The 15821-nt window shown below is 41.4% G+C and overlaps 1 protein-coding gene across 1 annotated transcript in view; it reads left to right on the forward strand.

The window, feature by feature from the left end:
• Positions 1-15821, forward strand: part of mettl24 (methyltransferase like 24) — a 38461-nt gene that overhangs the window by 15711 nt on the left and 6929 nt on the right. Inside the window, 4 exon segments of the mRNA XM_034161849.1 lie at positions 7604-7702; positions 12382-12488; positions 13920-14074; positions 14077-14144. Coding sequence (XP_034017740.1) covers positions 7604-7702; positions 12382-12488; positions 13920-14074; positions 14077-14144 — 429 coding nt within the window.

Here is a 15821-nt window from a genome sequence, read left to right on the forward strand (position 1 = left end):
TTGAGGGTCACATGGATTCCAGTCAATATCAGCAGATTCTTGAGAACAATGTTCATGAATCAGTGACAAAGTTGAAGTTGCGCCAGGGGCTGGATCTTTCAACAAGACAATGACCCTAAACACTGCTCAAAATCTACTAAGACAGGGGTGGCCAAGTTCAGTCCTCGAGAGCCACATTCCTGACATTCTTAGTTGTCTCCCTGCTCCAACACACCTGAATCCATGAAAGACTTGTTAGCAGACTTTTAATGAGCCTTTCATTGGATTCAGGTGTGTTGGAGCAGGGAGACAAGAGTGTCAGGAATGTGGCTCTCGAGGACCGAACTTGGCCACCCCTGTACTAAGGCATTCATGCAGAGGAACAAGTACAACGTACTGGAATGGCCATCTCATTCTCCCAGACTGCTATATTATTGAAAAGCTGTGGTGTGATTTTAAGCGGGCTGTCCATGCTCGGAAACCAACAAACGTGAGATGTTTTGTAAAGAAGAATGGTCCAAAATACCTTCAACCAGAATCCAGACTCTCATTGGAAGCTACAGGAAGCATTTAGAGGCTGTTATTTCTGCAAAAGGAGAATCTACTAAATATTGATGTATTTTTTTTTCTGTTGGGGTGCCCAAATTTATGCACCTGCCTAATTATTGCACACTTTCTGTAAATCCTATGAACTTCATTTCACTTCTCAAATATCACTGTGTTTGTCTGCTATATGATATATTTAACTGAAATTGCTGATCCAAACAACCAATGATTTATAAAGGAAAATCATGGAGGTCATCAGGGGTGCCCAAACCTTTTACATACAACTGTATATCGTCGTAAAAAATGTGTTATCATGACAGGCCTTTCAAACACACCTTGGAGAATTTGATGAAGTTCGAGGGATCCTCTTTCAAGAAGAATGGAAGTCCAAGAAGTGCTGCAGATCTCTTGTTCTGGATGGAGTTCTGCAACAACATCAAAACAGGCATTTGGGCTTTAGGGCCATAGAAATCAGAATTTATCCCAAAACACAACTGAGACCACAATTTTCACATCAGATGAACCCATACGAAAGCCCATATCTGCTTTTGTAACAATTATGACAAAAATGTCAAAGTGCACCATTTTTAGAGTGAGGAGTCCAATGAACAATGTGTACAGCTTATGTAATAGATGTATGGTCATTTAGCTTTAAACAGTATAGTTGGACTCTGACCCCACCATTGTACACCTTGATCATAGCATTTACAGAAGCAAATGTATGAGCTGTAGCTTAGTTCCAGCAGCCATTTGAAAAGAAAAATGTGAGCGTTTCAGAAACAAAATATGCTCACACGTGTCTTCAGATAAATTGGTTTTATTTACCCTAGGGTACTTCCGTAACAAAGGGGACCTTAACATTATGACTTGAGGTCATCATCTGTTTATCCATTTTCCAAGCACCGCTGGGATGGACTAGATTCTTCTTAGTCCAACCCAGCGGTGCCTGAGAACCAGACTCTAAACAGATGATGTCATGATGCAATGATTTCATAAATCAGTACATTTTTTCTAAACAAATTACCATGCCAAACATGGCTATTGTGTTTACTATTCACTTACTTCAGAATCCAGAGATTCAAGAAGTCTATGGAGCTCTGTGTCGTGTCCCAGTTTTGTTTTTGCGTCTCTTCCGTGCTTCATATAAGTCGATCAGCCTTGGCAAATGCCGGTCAAGACCACTCAAGAAGGACTTCAGGAGGTCAGCAGACACAAGACGTGTAAACTTGGCACCAATCTTTAAGGAGTGGACACAAAACAAAAAAAATATTAAACCATGCAGAAGAACAGTTTGCTTATCCCTGGCTCAAAAAATTGCAAAACTGACACAAATGTTCAGTTGCATTATAACGGTTTGCTATGCTAAACATGTAAATTATTAGACATACTACAAATAGGGGTAGATTTCAAAATTACTAAACTTGAATATTATGTATGTTTTTTTTGTCAAGAATGAGAAAAATACAGTATATGTCAAAATTATTTTAATTGTAATGAAGAGGGAACATGTGGATGATGTTGGAACTTACCTGTCTTTCTGAAAACAATGCTGGCCATCTGCTTTCAATCTCAGTCACAAGTGGCTCGTTCGCAACGATTTCCTATCTGCACAATGCAAAGGTCCAGCCCATCAGTGAATTAACAGTCCGGCTTCTTCTTCTTGACTTCATCCAGCAGAGTTTCTCTCTCCTCTTCAAGGCTGTTAGGAGTTCTACCTTGAGGGCCTGCTATAATGTCCATGTTTTAACCTGTAGTCTGTAATTATAACTGCGCTGGTTAGCTGAAAAAAATGTGCATAACTTACATGTCCACTTCATATGATTACTTATGCACACGAATTCTCTGTCTTCCTGTGAAAAAAGGAGACATAGTTAAGTTAACATTCATACATAGCCTACAGTCAGACATAAAAGCCCAGGCTCTAGCTGCAGCCTTCAGAGTGTTTACTGCAGTCTGCAGCCAGAACCTTCTCTTGAAAGCTCTACATATCAATGTGGCCTACAGGATTAATTGCATTGTGGTTTTTGTCAAACACATTTTTGTTGCAAGTAATCTCAATTCACCTTTAATTAAGACTGGTTTATTATTTCAAGTAATTGCAACTCATAACTCAGTTTCTATTGAAGTAAGTAACTCAAGTAATCTTAACTCACCTCTAATTGTAACTAACTAATTATTTTGAGTAATTTCAACTCATAACCAAGTTTCTCCAACTTAAAATACCTTGTTTACATGAATATTTGAAGCAATTAAATAATTATTAGTGAGGCTAAACAGTTTTTTTTTTTGTTTCACCAACTTATCTTAGCTCAACAGCTAGACTCAAGTATCACAAATTAGCTCTAAGTGTCTCTAATTTCAAATAAATAGTTAAAACTGACAAACAATCCACTGAATGAACTGAAAAGTCAATAGAGTGAGCCTCTGGGTTCACTCCATTCAGCAGACTTTACGTGGTAGACGCCAGATAGAGAACAAACAGCACAAAAATTGACAGCATCAGACAGTTTGACCAACATGTTTAACAAGCTAACATGGGGGTTATTCAAAGTATTCAAATAATGGTGTCTAATGTTACACACCAGTAGCAAACATTTTATGCAGCAAACTTCACCAAGATTCTGTACTTGTAATGTATATTTTCCCACCTGCATTGTCTGAATTTACTTTCCAACTAACATTAGCAAGACCTAGCAAATCATTAGCAACATCACTAACATTGGCCAACAGACTCTTGGTAGCAAAAGATACTCACATGCAGCAAACAAACATTACACTGACTGACAGGCACCCTCTTTAGGTTTAGCCAAACATTACAACACTCATATTGGTAAAAATAAAATTCTGAACTCACCTTCTACACTGCTTATCATTAAATAAAATTCTCTGCTTTAGTCCACCATGAGGCAAGGAAAATTTGCAATACTGGATTATGACAGTGGACGCATGCTGTGGATGCACGCACGGGTTGATAAAGGGAACTGTGCAGGGGTGGTGTTCTGAGCATGTGCGAAACCTGCCAACTTATTGGACAAGTTGGCAAAACCCATATTTCTGAGTTGACTGTACTATTTCACACGTTGAATGAATCAAGACTTAACATTTCGAGTTGTCTCAACTTTTAAGCAAAATTTAGTTGGCCTGACTCAAATTCTGAGTCTGGCCAACAAATTCAGAGTCTGCAGCAGGTCCGACACTTTGCCATCCTCAAATTTTACCAACAGATCTAGCAACGTTCCTTCTTGTCGCGCTTCCTATACAGACAAACAGGGCTCACATGTACATGAAGCTGTTGCAGTATTTTGATACACCGCTGGTAACGTGTTTACACACCGATCATGCATATTGCTTTGAATGACCTTTTTTGCTTTCTGGCTGCAAATCTGTCCTCACTCACCCATGTTTCCCCTTTTCGCACCTACCTCTCACACGTGGAAGATAGTCTCCTCATTTTATCCAGTCATTTCTTGTTTGCTCATCCATCCGTTTCTCCCGGAGGGATTATTTCATGCTTGTCTTGGCTGCTCGCACCTCTTGCTCATCGACATCCATCAAGACATACAGGCCATGCAGAAAGACCCCTCAACAGACAGGTTAGAAAAAGAACAGGGGTGTGAAAAATACCTTCAACAATTCAAAGTGCAAACCAAAGGCAATGTAAATTATCAATAAGTAATAAAAGCGGTGGGATAAAAGTCAACTTGCCTGGTTTGACTCAGGGTTTGAGGACCGTTGCTGTACACTCACCCCAAGTTCACGACACTCATGTGACACACAGCTTTGTATCGGAGCACCAATGGGGAACAGTTGATGCTGGTACTCTCTCAATGGGGCAGCTCTTTTAATTTAAAACATTATTTAATCTGCAGTTGATCAACACTGTTACATGCCTTTTGTGGACTTTAAGCAATGGACCTGTTTTGTTATATGAAATGTGTGTGGAGAAAGTAATTTCTGGGGCATATTTTACAACTCAGTCTACTCCACCCACAGTTAATTAACTCAGGTGTGTTCAGCCAATCAAGAGCTGAAGAACACCAATGTTAATTGACCATATGTGATTAATGATGTATGTCAACAGAATCATACATTTTATTTTTGTAAACTGAACAACAGTCCATCTGGTTTGGCCCTGTGACAGACTGGCGTCCTGTCCTGGGTGAACCCCGCCTCACGCTCTATGACTGCTGGGATTGGCTCCAGCCCCCCGCAACCCTTAATTGGACTAAGCGGTTGAAGATGAGTGAGTGTGTGTGTGGTTTGTTAGCCATTTGAAAGTATTATATTTATTTGTAAACTTTAAAATCACTTTGGGGTTGTAATACACCATCAAATAATATAAAGAGGTTAGGACCAGTGAGACCAGTGGACCCTCCATCATTGTATATCGCTCCAGTTGCTAAATCTAAGTATTGAGAAAATAATTGTCTTGTCAAATATATTTTATCTGGTTTATCACAATATCATTATTTCAGATATGGGGTCAATTCCCAATAATGTCCTAAGAAAATACACCAAATACTGGTTGCAGCTAGACAGTGTTTTTGTTACTTCATCCTTGAGGTGATAAATACTTGTTGCTTGGCTGTTAGCACTAATCCTGTCACTGCTCAGTGATTACTCAGTAATTATTAAGTGCTTGCAGGCACGCAGTTTAATGGAGGTACAAACACAGCATTTCTCAAAAGGGTGGAGGATTATTTTCTATCAAGTAATTTCAGTTCGTTGTCTACATCTTGGCCTCATGACTTAAGGAGTTTTGAGGTTGCTGAGGTATTTCTCTTTGCAGGAGACTGACAGTCCAAGTCTTTAGGGTCTTGATGCTTCTTTTTTAACTGTATGGGTGTAAGATTTACACTAACCAGTGAGCTAAGTAGAAGACTGAATGTCTTTGGTCTCTTCGGTGGATCGTTTAGTACCAGTGGAATGACTTTGGGTAAAACAAATGGTTATTTAGGGAGAATCAGATGAAAACTATCACTTGCATGGTGAGGGAACATCAGCTGTGACATTTTGGGAATGTAGCGCTTTTCTCAGATGAAAACTATCACTTGCATGGGGAGGGACATTTTGGGAATGTAGCGCTTTTCTCAGTGTATGAGCCAGCTTGTAGGTGCATCAGTGTTAAGGTCCCTATATGAGCTGGAGATGTTCCAAGGGGACGCCTACGCTTCACTTGGCTGTGGCAGATAGATGTTTACTTTTGAGAGGTGGGAACTGGTTGAGTGTCTGGTTGGTTGCCATTCAGAATTCCAAAGCAGTTAAATGATGCGGTGAATGTGGCAACATGAGGCACAAGCACATGGTCCGAGACCCCCCCTGGTCAAATCTGGTGTACTGAACATACAAATTTTACCAGAACACCATACCACCACCTTGCCATAAGATCTTTTGATCTTGCACTTTCTGTTCCTTCTGTCTCTACATTCTCCTTCTTTGCTCCTATTCAGTTCCACCTCATATATTACAACCTCAAAGGGTGTCCAGTGTCCTTGATAAGCGTCCCTGTTAACAGTTGTCCTGTCCCCGCTTGCCTGTATTGGACAAATATATGAAGTGTGCCAGTTGAGCTTTGGAGAGAGGACTTGATGAATTCAGACAGAGGCCGTTTGGATCATTGAGACTCTCAGGGAGTCATGATTTACACTCCTCAAACAAAATGCAATATATGTGCATATGGAAAATCTCCTTCTCTGAAAACACAAAAGCTCTTTGGGAACAATGCTGATTGGAACTGATTTTTCTATTTTTCTCTCTCTCTTTTTTTTTTAATAAGGATTATTTGCCAGATTCCACACTTTGCCAAAGAGATTTATGTAACATGATCTGAGTATAATAGCTTGGAGGAAGTGAACAACAAAGCATGCCTGTGTAGAGGAGGAACTCACACCAAAGACATTATACAACACCAATGGAAAAAATACAGACTGTAATCTGCAGTACACTGTGAGGACACCCACCTAAAATACCTTTACACTTTTTGAAGGGTCCTATAGGTATGCAACATATACAGGGTCAGGGTCAGTATAAATAAAACAATATTTACATGACTGCACTTTTACATCTGAAAAGCAAAACAGCAATTCACCCATTCACACATACCCCAATCACATCATGCTGCCATGCAAAGTGTTCAACTGCACACTGGGAGCAATTTATGGTCCTTGCCCAAGACCGCCTCCTTAACCTCTAGACCACCACCTCTCCACTCTAGTGCAAAACCTCTAAGGTGACACTGATGTCTCAGAGAGGTCCTGCCTGACACAAGGGACTTGACCCCTGTAACTGGGCTCAAAGGTGCACCAGTTTAGTAAAAAAAACAAAAAAGGAGGCATGACAGCATTTCTAAATAGCTTATAAGGAAACTGAATGCCCTCAGTTACCAGATGTACCATGAGCATGCAAAATTTGAAAATAAAGAACAAAAGCTGTGAAACACAGACCAACAGTGGGGGGCGACACAGAAAGCCCTCTGTAGGATAATTAAAGGGCGCTGCTTGTGAACATTTGGCGTCTGACCCAAGTAGCGGTTGCGCAACCAACAAATGCATCGTGGCTAATCTTCATGACCTCTCCTTTAATCATAAACAGGCACATTCCAGTGAAAATGAACGAGCCTGTGAAGCAGAACTGTGCCAGCTCTCAGGAATGTGATCACACATCAGCAGTTCAGGAGGCGGCTGCTGCAACATTTGTTCTCAGGCTGCTTATAGTGAACAGGGATCTGGTTTTTCTACCATTAGCACACAGATGGACTTTCTACAGTGAATTTTCCTTTAATCTGTACCCTGCAGGACAGAGTTCTTAATCAACAGCAGCTCTCATTCTACTAAAATAACATAAAATAGTCATTGTGAGCACTTTGTCACTTATACACAGGTGGGGGGAATAGTCCTCCACAGAGCACACTGTGACCTAGTTCCATCAGTGGCATTGCACAAGTAGGTTAGAATACCTGAAAGTATAAAATTTCATTTGTGGTTACCTTCGCACTAATCTTCAAAGAGTTTCAGTTAAATAGCAAAGTTTTATAATGGTGTAATGACTATTTATTGGGTGCATGTGTGCTCTAATGCAGAATTTTCGGTGGCACATCAACCTGGAGCCTTGGGCCACAGAGAGTCGTTCTCTGGAGAGTGAGGCAAGACGGTTCCTCGAGTACATCACAACCCCACAAGTGAGTTATCATCACTCCCCATCTCACGGGCACTTTACGAGGGCTGTCAATAAAGTATAGGTCCTTTTTATTTTTTTCAAAAACTATATGGATTTCATTCATATGTTTTTACGTCAGAGATGCTTGAACCCTCGTGCGCATGCGTGAGTTTTTCCACGCCTGTCGGTGACGTCATTCGCCTGTGAGCACTCCTTGTGGGAGGAGTCGTCCAGCCCCTCGTCGGAATTCCTTTGTCTGAGAAGTTGCTGAGAGAGACTGGCGCTTTGTTTGATCAAAATTTTTCTAAACCTGTTAGACACATCGAAGTGGACACGGTTCGGAAAAATTAAGTGGTTTTCTGTTGAAAATTTTAACAGCTGATGAGAGATTTTGAAGTGATACTATCGCTTTAAAGGACTTCCCACGGTGCGAGACGTTGGGCAGCGCTCCCAGGCGCCGTCGTCAGCCTGTTCAAAGCTGAAAACCTCCACATTTCAGGCTCTATTGATCCAGGACGTCGTGAGAGAACAGAGAAGTTTCAGAAGAAGTCGGTTTCACAGTATTTTATCCCGGATATTCCACTGTTAAAGGAGATTTTTTTAATGAAAGACTGCGGACGGGTCCGTGCGTCGGGACGCAGCCGGCGCGGTGGCGGCGGCACACGGAAAACACCTCCGTGTTGATAACCATTTGTAAAATCCAGGCGGCTTTGATGGCTTTCAGTGGAGTGAGTATATGAGAAATTGTTTAACAGCTGGACATGTTCCAACTTGTCCTTAAGGCTTCCAACAGAGGTATTTTTCCTGTGGCGGAGCGTCGCAGCGGCTGCGAGCCGACGCTGCAATCCGTCCGCACGTCTTTCATTAAAAAAATCTCCTTTAACAGTGGAATATCCGGATAAAATGCTGAACCGAATTCTTCTTCTGAAACTTCTCTGTTCTCTCACGACGTCCTGGATCAATAGAGCCTGAAATGTAGGGAGGTTTTCAGCTTGAAACAGGCTGACGGACGGCGCCTGAGAGTGCTACACGACGTCTCGCACCGTGGGAAGTCCTTAAAGCGACAGTATCACCTCAAAATCTCTCATCAGCCGTTAAAATTTCACTGAAAACCAGCTTAATTTTCGAACCGTGTCCACTTCGATGTGTCTCACAGGTTTAGAAAAATTTTTGATCAAACAAAAGCGCCAGTCTCTCAGCAACTTCTCAGACAAAGGAATTCCAACGAGGGGCTGGACGACTCCTCCCACAAGGAGTGCTCACAGGCGAATGACGTCACCGACAGGCATGGAAAAACTCACGCATGTGCACGAGGGTTCAAGCATGTCTGACGTAAAAACATATGAATGAAATCCATATAGTTTTTGAAAAAAATTAAAAGGACCTATACTTTGACAGACCTCGTAAACAAGTTCCTACTCCACAAAATTAGATGCGGCACAGACATCACAATTAGTTCTTATTTGGCACCAATGACTTTGGCCACTTTTTCAGAAGACTGATGAACACAAACCTTAATTTATGGCACATTGAGTGGAGTTGTGCATGAAATTCTATCACCACCAGTCTACAGGAAGAAGAATTTAGGGCCATACGGAAGCAGCAACACCAGGCATTGTTCAGAAGCAGATCGTAGAGGAGTCGAAGAGAGTTCCAAGAAGAGGGTGTAGTTTTAATGGCAGCTTTGTAGGCCAGCTGATGCAGGCAGGCAGTGATGGGAAAAAAAAGACCAATTAAAGATGAGGCAAACTGTCATTTTCTGGACCAGTTGAACTTCAAACTCCAACATGGTAAACTGAACAGCAAGTTGTTGCATTTGAGGAAGTGTGAGATGACAAGTGCTTGGACTAGGATTTGTGTACTCAGGTGTGATAAGATCCATGTCGTAAAGCAGTATTCTGCATCATCTGGGGACTGGGACAATCTGCTCAGTGAGAGTTAAGCGATGGCTGAGGCAAAGTGAGAGGCAGAATGCTCAGTTGTTGATAGGTTGAACTGAAAGTTATGTTCCTTCATCCACTTTGAGATTTCACGTCAACAAGCTGATACACGCACATAAATGGTTTTGAATGTCACAGAAGACTGTCACAGAGAATGTTCTAGACTCATACCAAAAAGCCATGAGCGCAGATGACTGCACAAAGTTAAACGGTGCATATATATATATATATATATATATATATATATATATATATATATATATATATATATATATATATATATATATATACCACAGCTCTTTGTGGTATCTCAGTGAATGAAGAGATATGATTGACTTGAGTGCCAAGCAGTTCTTGATAAACCCAGTTCGGAGTGGACAGGTGGAGTTGGTTAACAGAATAAAATGCTACAAAGGGCTTAATAAAAAGTAAAAAAAAAAAATTGTACTTCAGGTTTGCTGCAAATGAGCCCTCGAGGGAAGATAAAACGGCAGCTCTTGCCGTTGAACTGCAGAGCAGGTACCCCGGGATAGGAGTTAGACTACTAATACTACCTGGGTTCAACTGCCGGTCATGATACTCATCCGTATCCTTGAGCAAGACACTTCACCTGCATTGCCCCAGTCTGCCCCGCTGTAAATGGGTGCCAGTCTTAGCTAGGGGAAAACAGCCTGCAATGGACTGGTGCCCTGTTGAGGGGGTTGTTGTAGACTTTGATCCACTTCACGCTACAGCGTCTGTGGATAAACACAGGAATTATTGGGTATCAGGGACTATATAGGACTTTGTTCTTTCTTCTTCTATTGAAAAACTGGATTATTTCGACAGGTCTTTTACTGTGTGCTACTGAAGTGAGTCAGTATCCATAAGGACATGAATGAGTGACGCAGCCCCTCGTTCACATTCAGCTCAGCCACAGAGTATTTGTGCTGCCCAACAGCACACACAAAATTCATTATTCCATTGATTACCATACAGATGGAAATCACCGCTGTGCTGCTCGCACTTAATCAGAGAGATGTTTTGGTTTGTTTGTTGTCATTATTAAATTTCTATACATAGATTAAGATGTTCAGAAACATAATTTGAAAATGATTGAAAATCCCTGAGTGCTGTTTGCCTTTATTATTCAAGGGTAAAGCAAAGACAATAGTGTCTATTACAGCGGCCCAAAAGATACTTTTGGATTACACGAGGCTGCATTATTGATTGTAAATGAAAGTGGCTTGAAGATAAATCAGACACTTATCTTGTTCTTCACACAGTATGCCAGAACACAGATTACTGTATACCAAATGACTAAGCACTCATCTCCATCTTAACACAAAACAGGCAATCATCTTATAATGAATTGGTCCCAGGATGTGTGCATGTGCATGAGACAGGACAAGACAGACACACGGAGATGCTGTGAACATCTGTTTGTGTGATTGCAGCAGGAAGGGAGCTGTCCGTCATTCACAGTGACAGGCGAGTGTGGAGAGAGCTGATGGCAAAGCAGCAGCTCCCTCAGCCGTAACGCTGACTGACACGTTTGCCCGGTGGAGCCGTTACTCAGATCGATGGCCGTCCACTCAACAGCAGGCAGTGCACCTTCCATGCACCAGTTGACCCACAAGCACAATTACTGACAATATAAATAAAATTAAACAAGAAGCACACAGAGAGTGCAACACCCTCGTCTTACACGTTTGACACCAGTGCTGCAAATTAACTCCGTGATTCAGCGACACCGTAACTTTGTTCTGTGTGCTCTGGACATTTGGTCAATTCTGTCCAAAACTGAACCACTTTATACTTGACAAGCACAAAAAAAAAAAAAATCATGATAATCCTCATGATTTCATAAACTCTTCCTATTAATTTCACAATCTCAAGACAGAGGACCAAGAGACACGAACATCAATGCTGAGACATCCTATGTAGTCCATGGGCCAAGCAGGTTTTCGGTACCACTTAAAGGAAAGAAACGACACTTAGAATCCAGCCTCAGTGTACCATGGCCTACACAAAAATGTATGATAGCCTTCCCAGGGTAGTAGCTGTAGCCAGGTAGGGGTCAATGAAGAATTACACAGAGGTCAAACTTTAAAAATACTCCAATCATGTTGAAAACTATATCACATTACTTGTCTGATCATAACGAATCCAAAAAGGTATAGTTTGGACTATCTATGATGGAATGTTCTGGAGTTATGGGGTAAAAACAGCAAAAATGGTGACAAAGGTCAAGTTCAGTCTGTACAGGGGTCAAAATTTAAAGTTGCTCCAATTTCAGTAAAAAAATGATTCTTCATTGACCCCTACCTGGGTACAGCTACCACCCCGGGATGGTTATCATACATTTTTGTGTAGGCCATGATACACTGAGTCTGGATTCTGAGTGTCGCTTCTTCTCTTTAAGTGGTACCGATTAGGTAAAAATTCATGACTGGCTCATGGACTAATGTGGGTTTGTGTAAAATCAACAGCAGGTGTCATAGGTTTATATCGTCTTCAACATCACAGCGGAAAACTTAAGTGGGATTTTCGCTAACCCTTAATCCCTAATAAAAAAACAAATTTAACTGGAATATTTACTGTACTAGTATTGGTCAAACATGACAGCTTTTTCCACACTTCTGTCCATTCATGCTTTGCCTTGATCACACTGTCCATTAAACGGACAAATGCCAGTTCTATCTGTATGTTTGAGGTGAAATGTTACTAAAAGTTCTCCAGCCTGCTGTCAGAAATAACTTATACCGTTGCACATTTTCAGGTGTCGTGTGCGTCACTAAACGGTGATGCCTGGGCTGTGTGTTTAGACCCCAGATACAGCCTGAAGCACAGGATACACAGCAAACACTGCAGGGTCTACTCTTTTGGGTAGGTACAAAGTACTTTGCAATACTCAACCCAACACTTCCACTTCTGCATCCCAATCTTTTGTGCCAGTTAACTGGTGATTTGTGGCTATTCCAATCTTTCAGTTAAGGCTTTTAATTTAAGGTGATGCCCTCTCTTTGCTTCACCATCCCTCACTGCCCTCCTGGACAACACAGACTGCACATTTATATCACGTAATCAGGCCACCGTGGTGTTTGTCGTTCATTAGACGGCAGAGCCGGTTGTATCTTTTGTTGTGCCATATGAGAGTTTGGTACGATCAGGCCATTGATGTGCGGTGGTGTGGCTCAGCTGTTGTCATAGGTCACGCAGGCCAAAAGGTGATGTTCTGCTGGTAGGTTTTGTATCAAATGATTGAGACAGGTCAACAGGTCCAATAACGGCATTGTAGATAACATCTCTGAACACACTGAGCTGTGTCTGATATCCTGAGGTTGACTGACAGGAAATCCATCTCGATTAAAATCATTACGAGCTCTTTAGTTTGCACATACACAGATGTGCATGAGTGACGCTCCATCGTTCTCCTTCTGAAAGCTTTCTGCTTCTTTTTATAATAAATCAAATACATGTCAATTTATTGGTAGAAATGACGAGTCGTTGAGAGGCGATCTGAATAACTTGGAATCGGACAATTTAACTGATGAACTTGTGTTGTTTAGTTTGGGAGAACTGCACATCGCCTCTGTGCAGCGACACGAGGATGTTTACTAGAATCTGCCTTTTCTCCTACGTGTACACGCAACATCCACACAAACTATAAATAAAAACAAAAGTCTTCATGATTGCGAAAAAGGTCTCAGCATTTCTCGTTTACAAATAAGGTGCTCCTGTTTGTCCTGCTGCCTGATTCCATAATACCTCTGGAATGAATATTCAAGCCAGATAGTGAACCAACATAAAATGTCTAAATCTTTCTGGAAACAACAGCAGCAGCTCAAAGTCTATTTTTCTAACTACACACCTCAGGATTCTCACCTCCCGTGTCCCCTATCTGACCTAGATTCTTGGTACAACACACAAACCTCCCCATCGCACTCTTGAATCCATGCCAGGTACACTGAATATCTTTCTCTCAGGAGGCTCTGCAGGAAAATCGCCAACACTCATACAGTCAGCTGTTCCACATCACACACTATTAAGCACAAATGCATGCACAATAGGATGCAGGACATGAACAAGTGTCTACAGTTTGTATACGCTTGACATGCCACATTTGCATCCTGCATAACAAGAATCTCTTCTCTGATTGGTCTACGCATCATGACCAAAGGGACAGTGTGTAATTTGCAGTGAATTTTTCCCCCCCCATCTCACACAGAAACACTACTTAGGATTTTATTGGTCAGTTTTCAATTATGTTCATTTGTTAGCATGACTGCGTTCTGTCTTGTCCTTTGTGGACTTCAGGCTGGGCGCGGATGACCGCTCCCTGGAGCAATCACTCGCCAGGCAGGGATGTGAGGTCCACTGCTTCGATCCCAGCCTGAAGCAACCTCACCTGCAGCAGGCTGAAATGTGGCTCCACTGGCTCTCTGTAGACTGGAGAGATCCCAACCCTGCAATCCTGGCCAACGGCAACACGTCACACCAAAGAAACTGGCCACCATACTGAATGACTTTGGACACAGACAGGTAAGAGACAGTGAGATACAGGAGACAATGTAATCTGCAGTTTATCCACAAATCTGTCAAGTTTTAACAATTACAGTGATGAAGGAACAATCTGAAAGTGCTTTAGTTTCCAGTCAGCCTGGTTGGACGCAAACAACTCTACGGTTTCTCCAATCACAGCCAAAGAATCTCCCTCAGAGTTGCCATGGGTGTCTTGGTGGCTTCCCTCACTCATCTCCCTCTAGCCTGTTTACTATACAGGACCACACTGTATTTATTAATGATAGATGTAAATAAAGAGAAAATAAATAAAGAGAAAAATAAAAATTTTAGAAACTTTGTTCCATGTGTCAATATCATTTATGACTGAGATATTTCAGTGGATGAATGAAGGGAAAAACTAAAAGCACTAAAATCCACCCCCCCCCCCCCCCCCCCACCCAAAAAAATAAAAAAAAATAAAAAATGAATGCACCAAATTGCAGCATCTACCTCAATCTGGAGCCAGAGAAAAGATACTCTTCTTTGATGCAAACACATAAATCCTCCTGTGATCTGCTTGTTCTACTTGTTATCATGCTGGACATTACCTCTTCAGTGCCTTGCAGACCGGCAGCACACATACTAATAAACACTGCGGTGTTTCCAGTCAACATACTTAGGAACACGCTGTATAATCATTCAAGGTCAATGAAGCTAAGATTCTCACATGGAGATAATCAAATCTCAGCTGAAATACATTCAACTTCGTTTATCTTCTCGCCTCTCGCTGCTAAGAGGAAACCACAGCTTTTGGAATCAAGCTGCAATGTCTGTCACACGTCCTATTGACAGCTGTTATAACAAACTATAAAAATAATCTGCTACAACCCCTGACAAAAATTATGGAATCACCGGCCTCGGAGGATGTTCATTCAGTTGTTTAATTTTGTAGAAAAAAAAGCAGATCACAGACATAGCACAAAACTAAAGTAATTTCAAATGGCAACTTTCTGGCTTTAAGAAACACTATAAGAAATTAGGAAAAAAAATTGTGGCAGTCAGTAACGGTTACTTTTTTAGACCAAGCAGAGGGAAAAAAATATGGAATCACTCAATTCTGAGGAAAAACTATGGAATTACCCTGTAAGATTTTCATCCCCAAAACTAACACCTGCATCAAATCAGATCTGCTCGTTAGTCTGCATCTAAAAAGAAGTGATCACACCTTGGAGAGCTGTTGCACCAAGTGGACTGACATGAATCATGGCTCCAACACGAGAGATGTCAATTGAAACAAAGGGAGAGGGATTATAAACTCTTAAAAGAGGGTAAATCACGCCGCAATGTTGCAAAAAATGTTGGTTGTTCACAGTCAGCTGTGTCCAAAACTCTGGACCAAATACAAACAACATGGGAAGGTTGTTAAAGGCAAACATACTGGTAGACCAAGGAAGACATCAAAGCCTCAAGACAGAAAACTTAAAGCAATATGTTTCAAAAATCGAAAATGCACAACAAAACAAATGAGAAACGAATGGGAGGAAACTGGAGTCAACGTCTGTGACCGAACTGTAAGAAACCGCCTAAAGGAAATGGGATTTACATACAGAAAAGCTAAACGAAAGCCATCATTAACACCTAAACAGAAAAAAAACAAGGTTACAATGGGCTAAGGAAAAGCAATCATGGACTGTGGATGACTGGATGAAAGTCATA

This window comes from Thalassophryne amazonica, chromosome 21 (assembly GCF_902500255.1).
Source record: "Thalassophryne amazonica chromosome 21, fThaAma1.1, whole genome shotgun sequence".
Classification (NCBI taxonomy): domain Eukaryota; kingdom Metazoa; phylum Chordata; class Actinopteri; order Batrachoidiformes; family Batrachoididae; genus Thalassophryne; species Thalassophryne amazonica.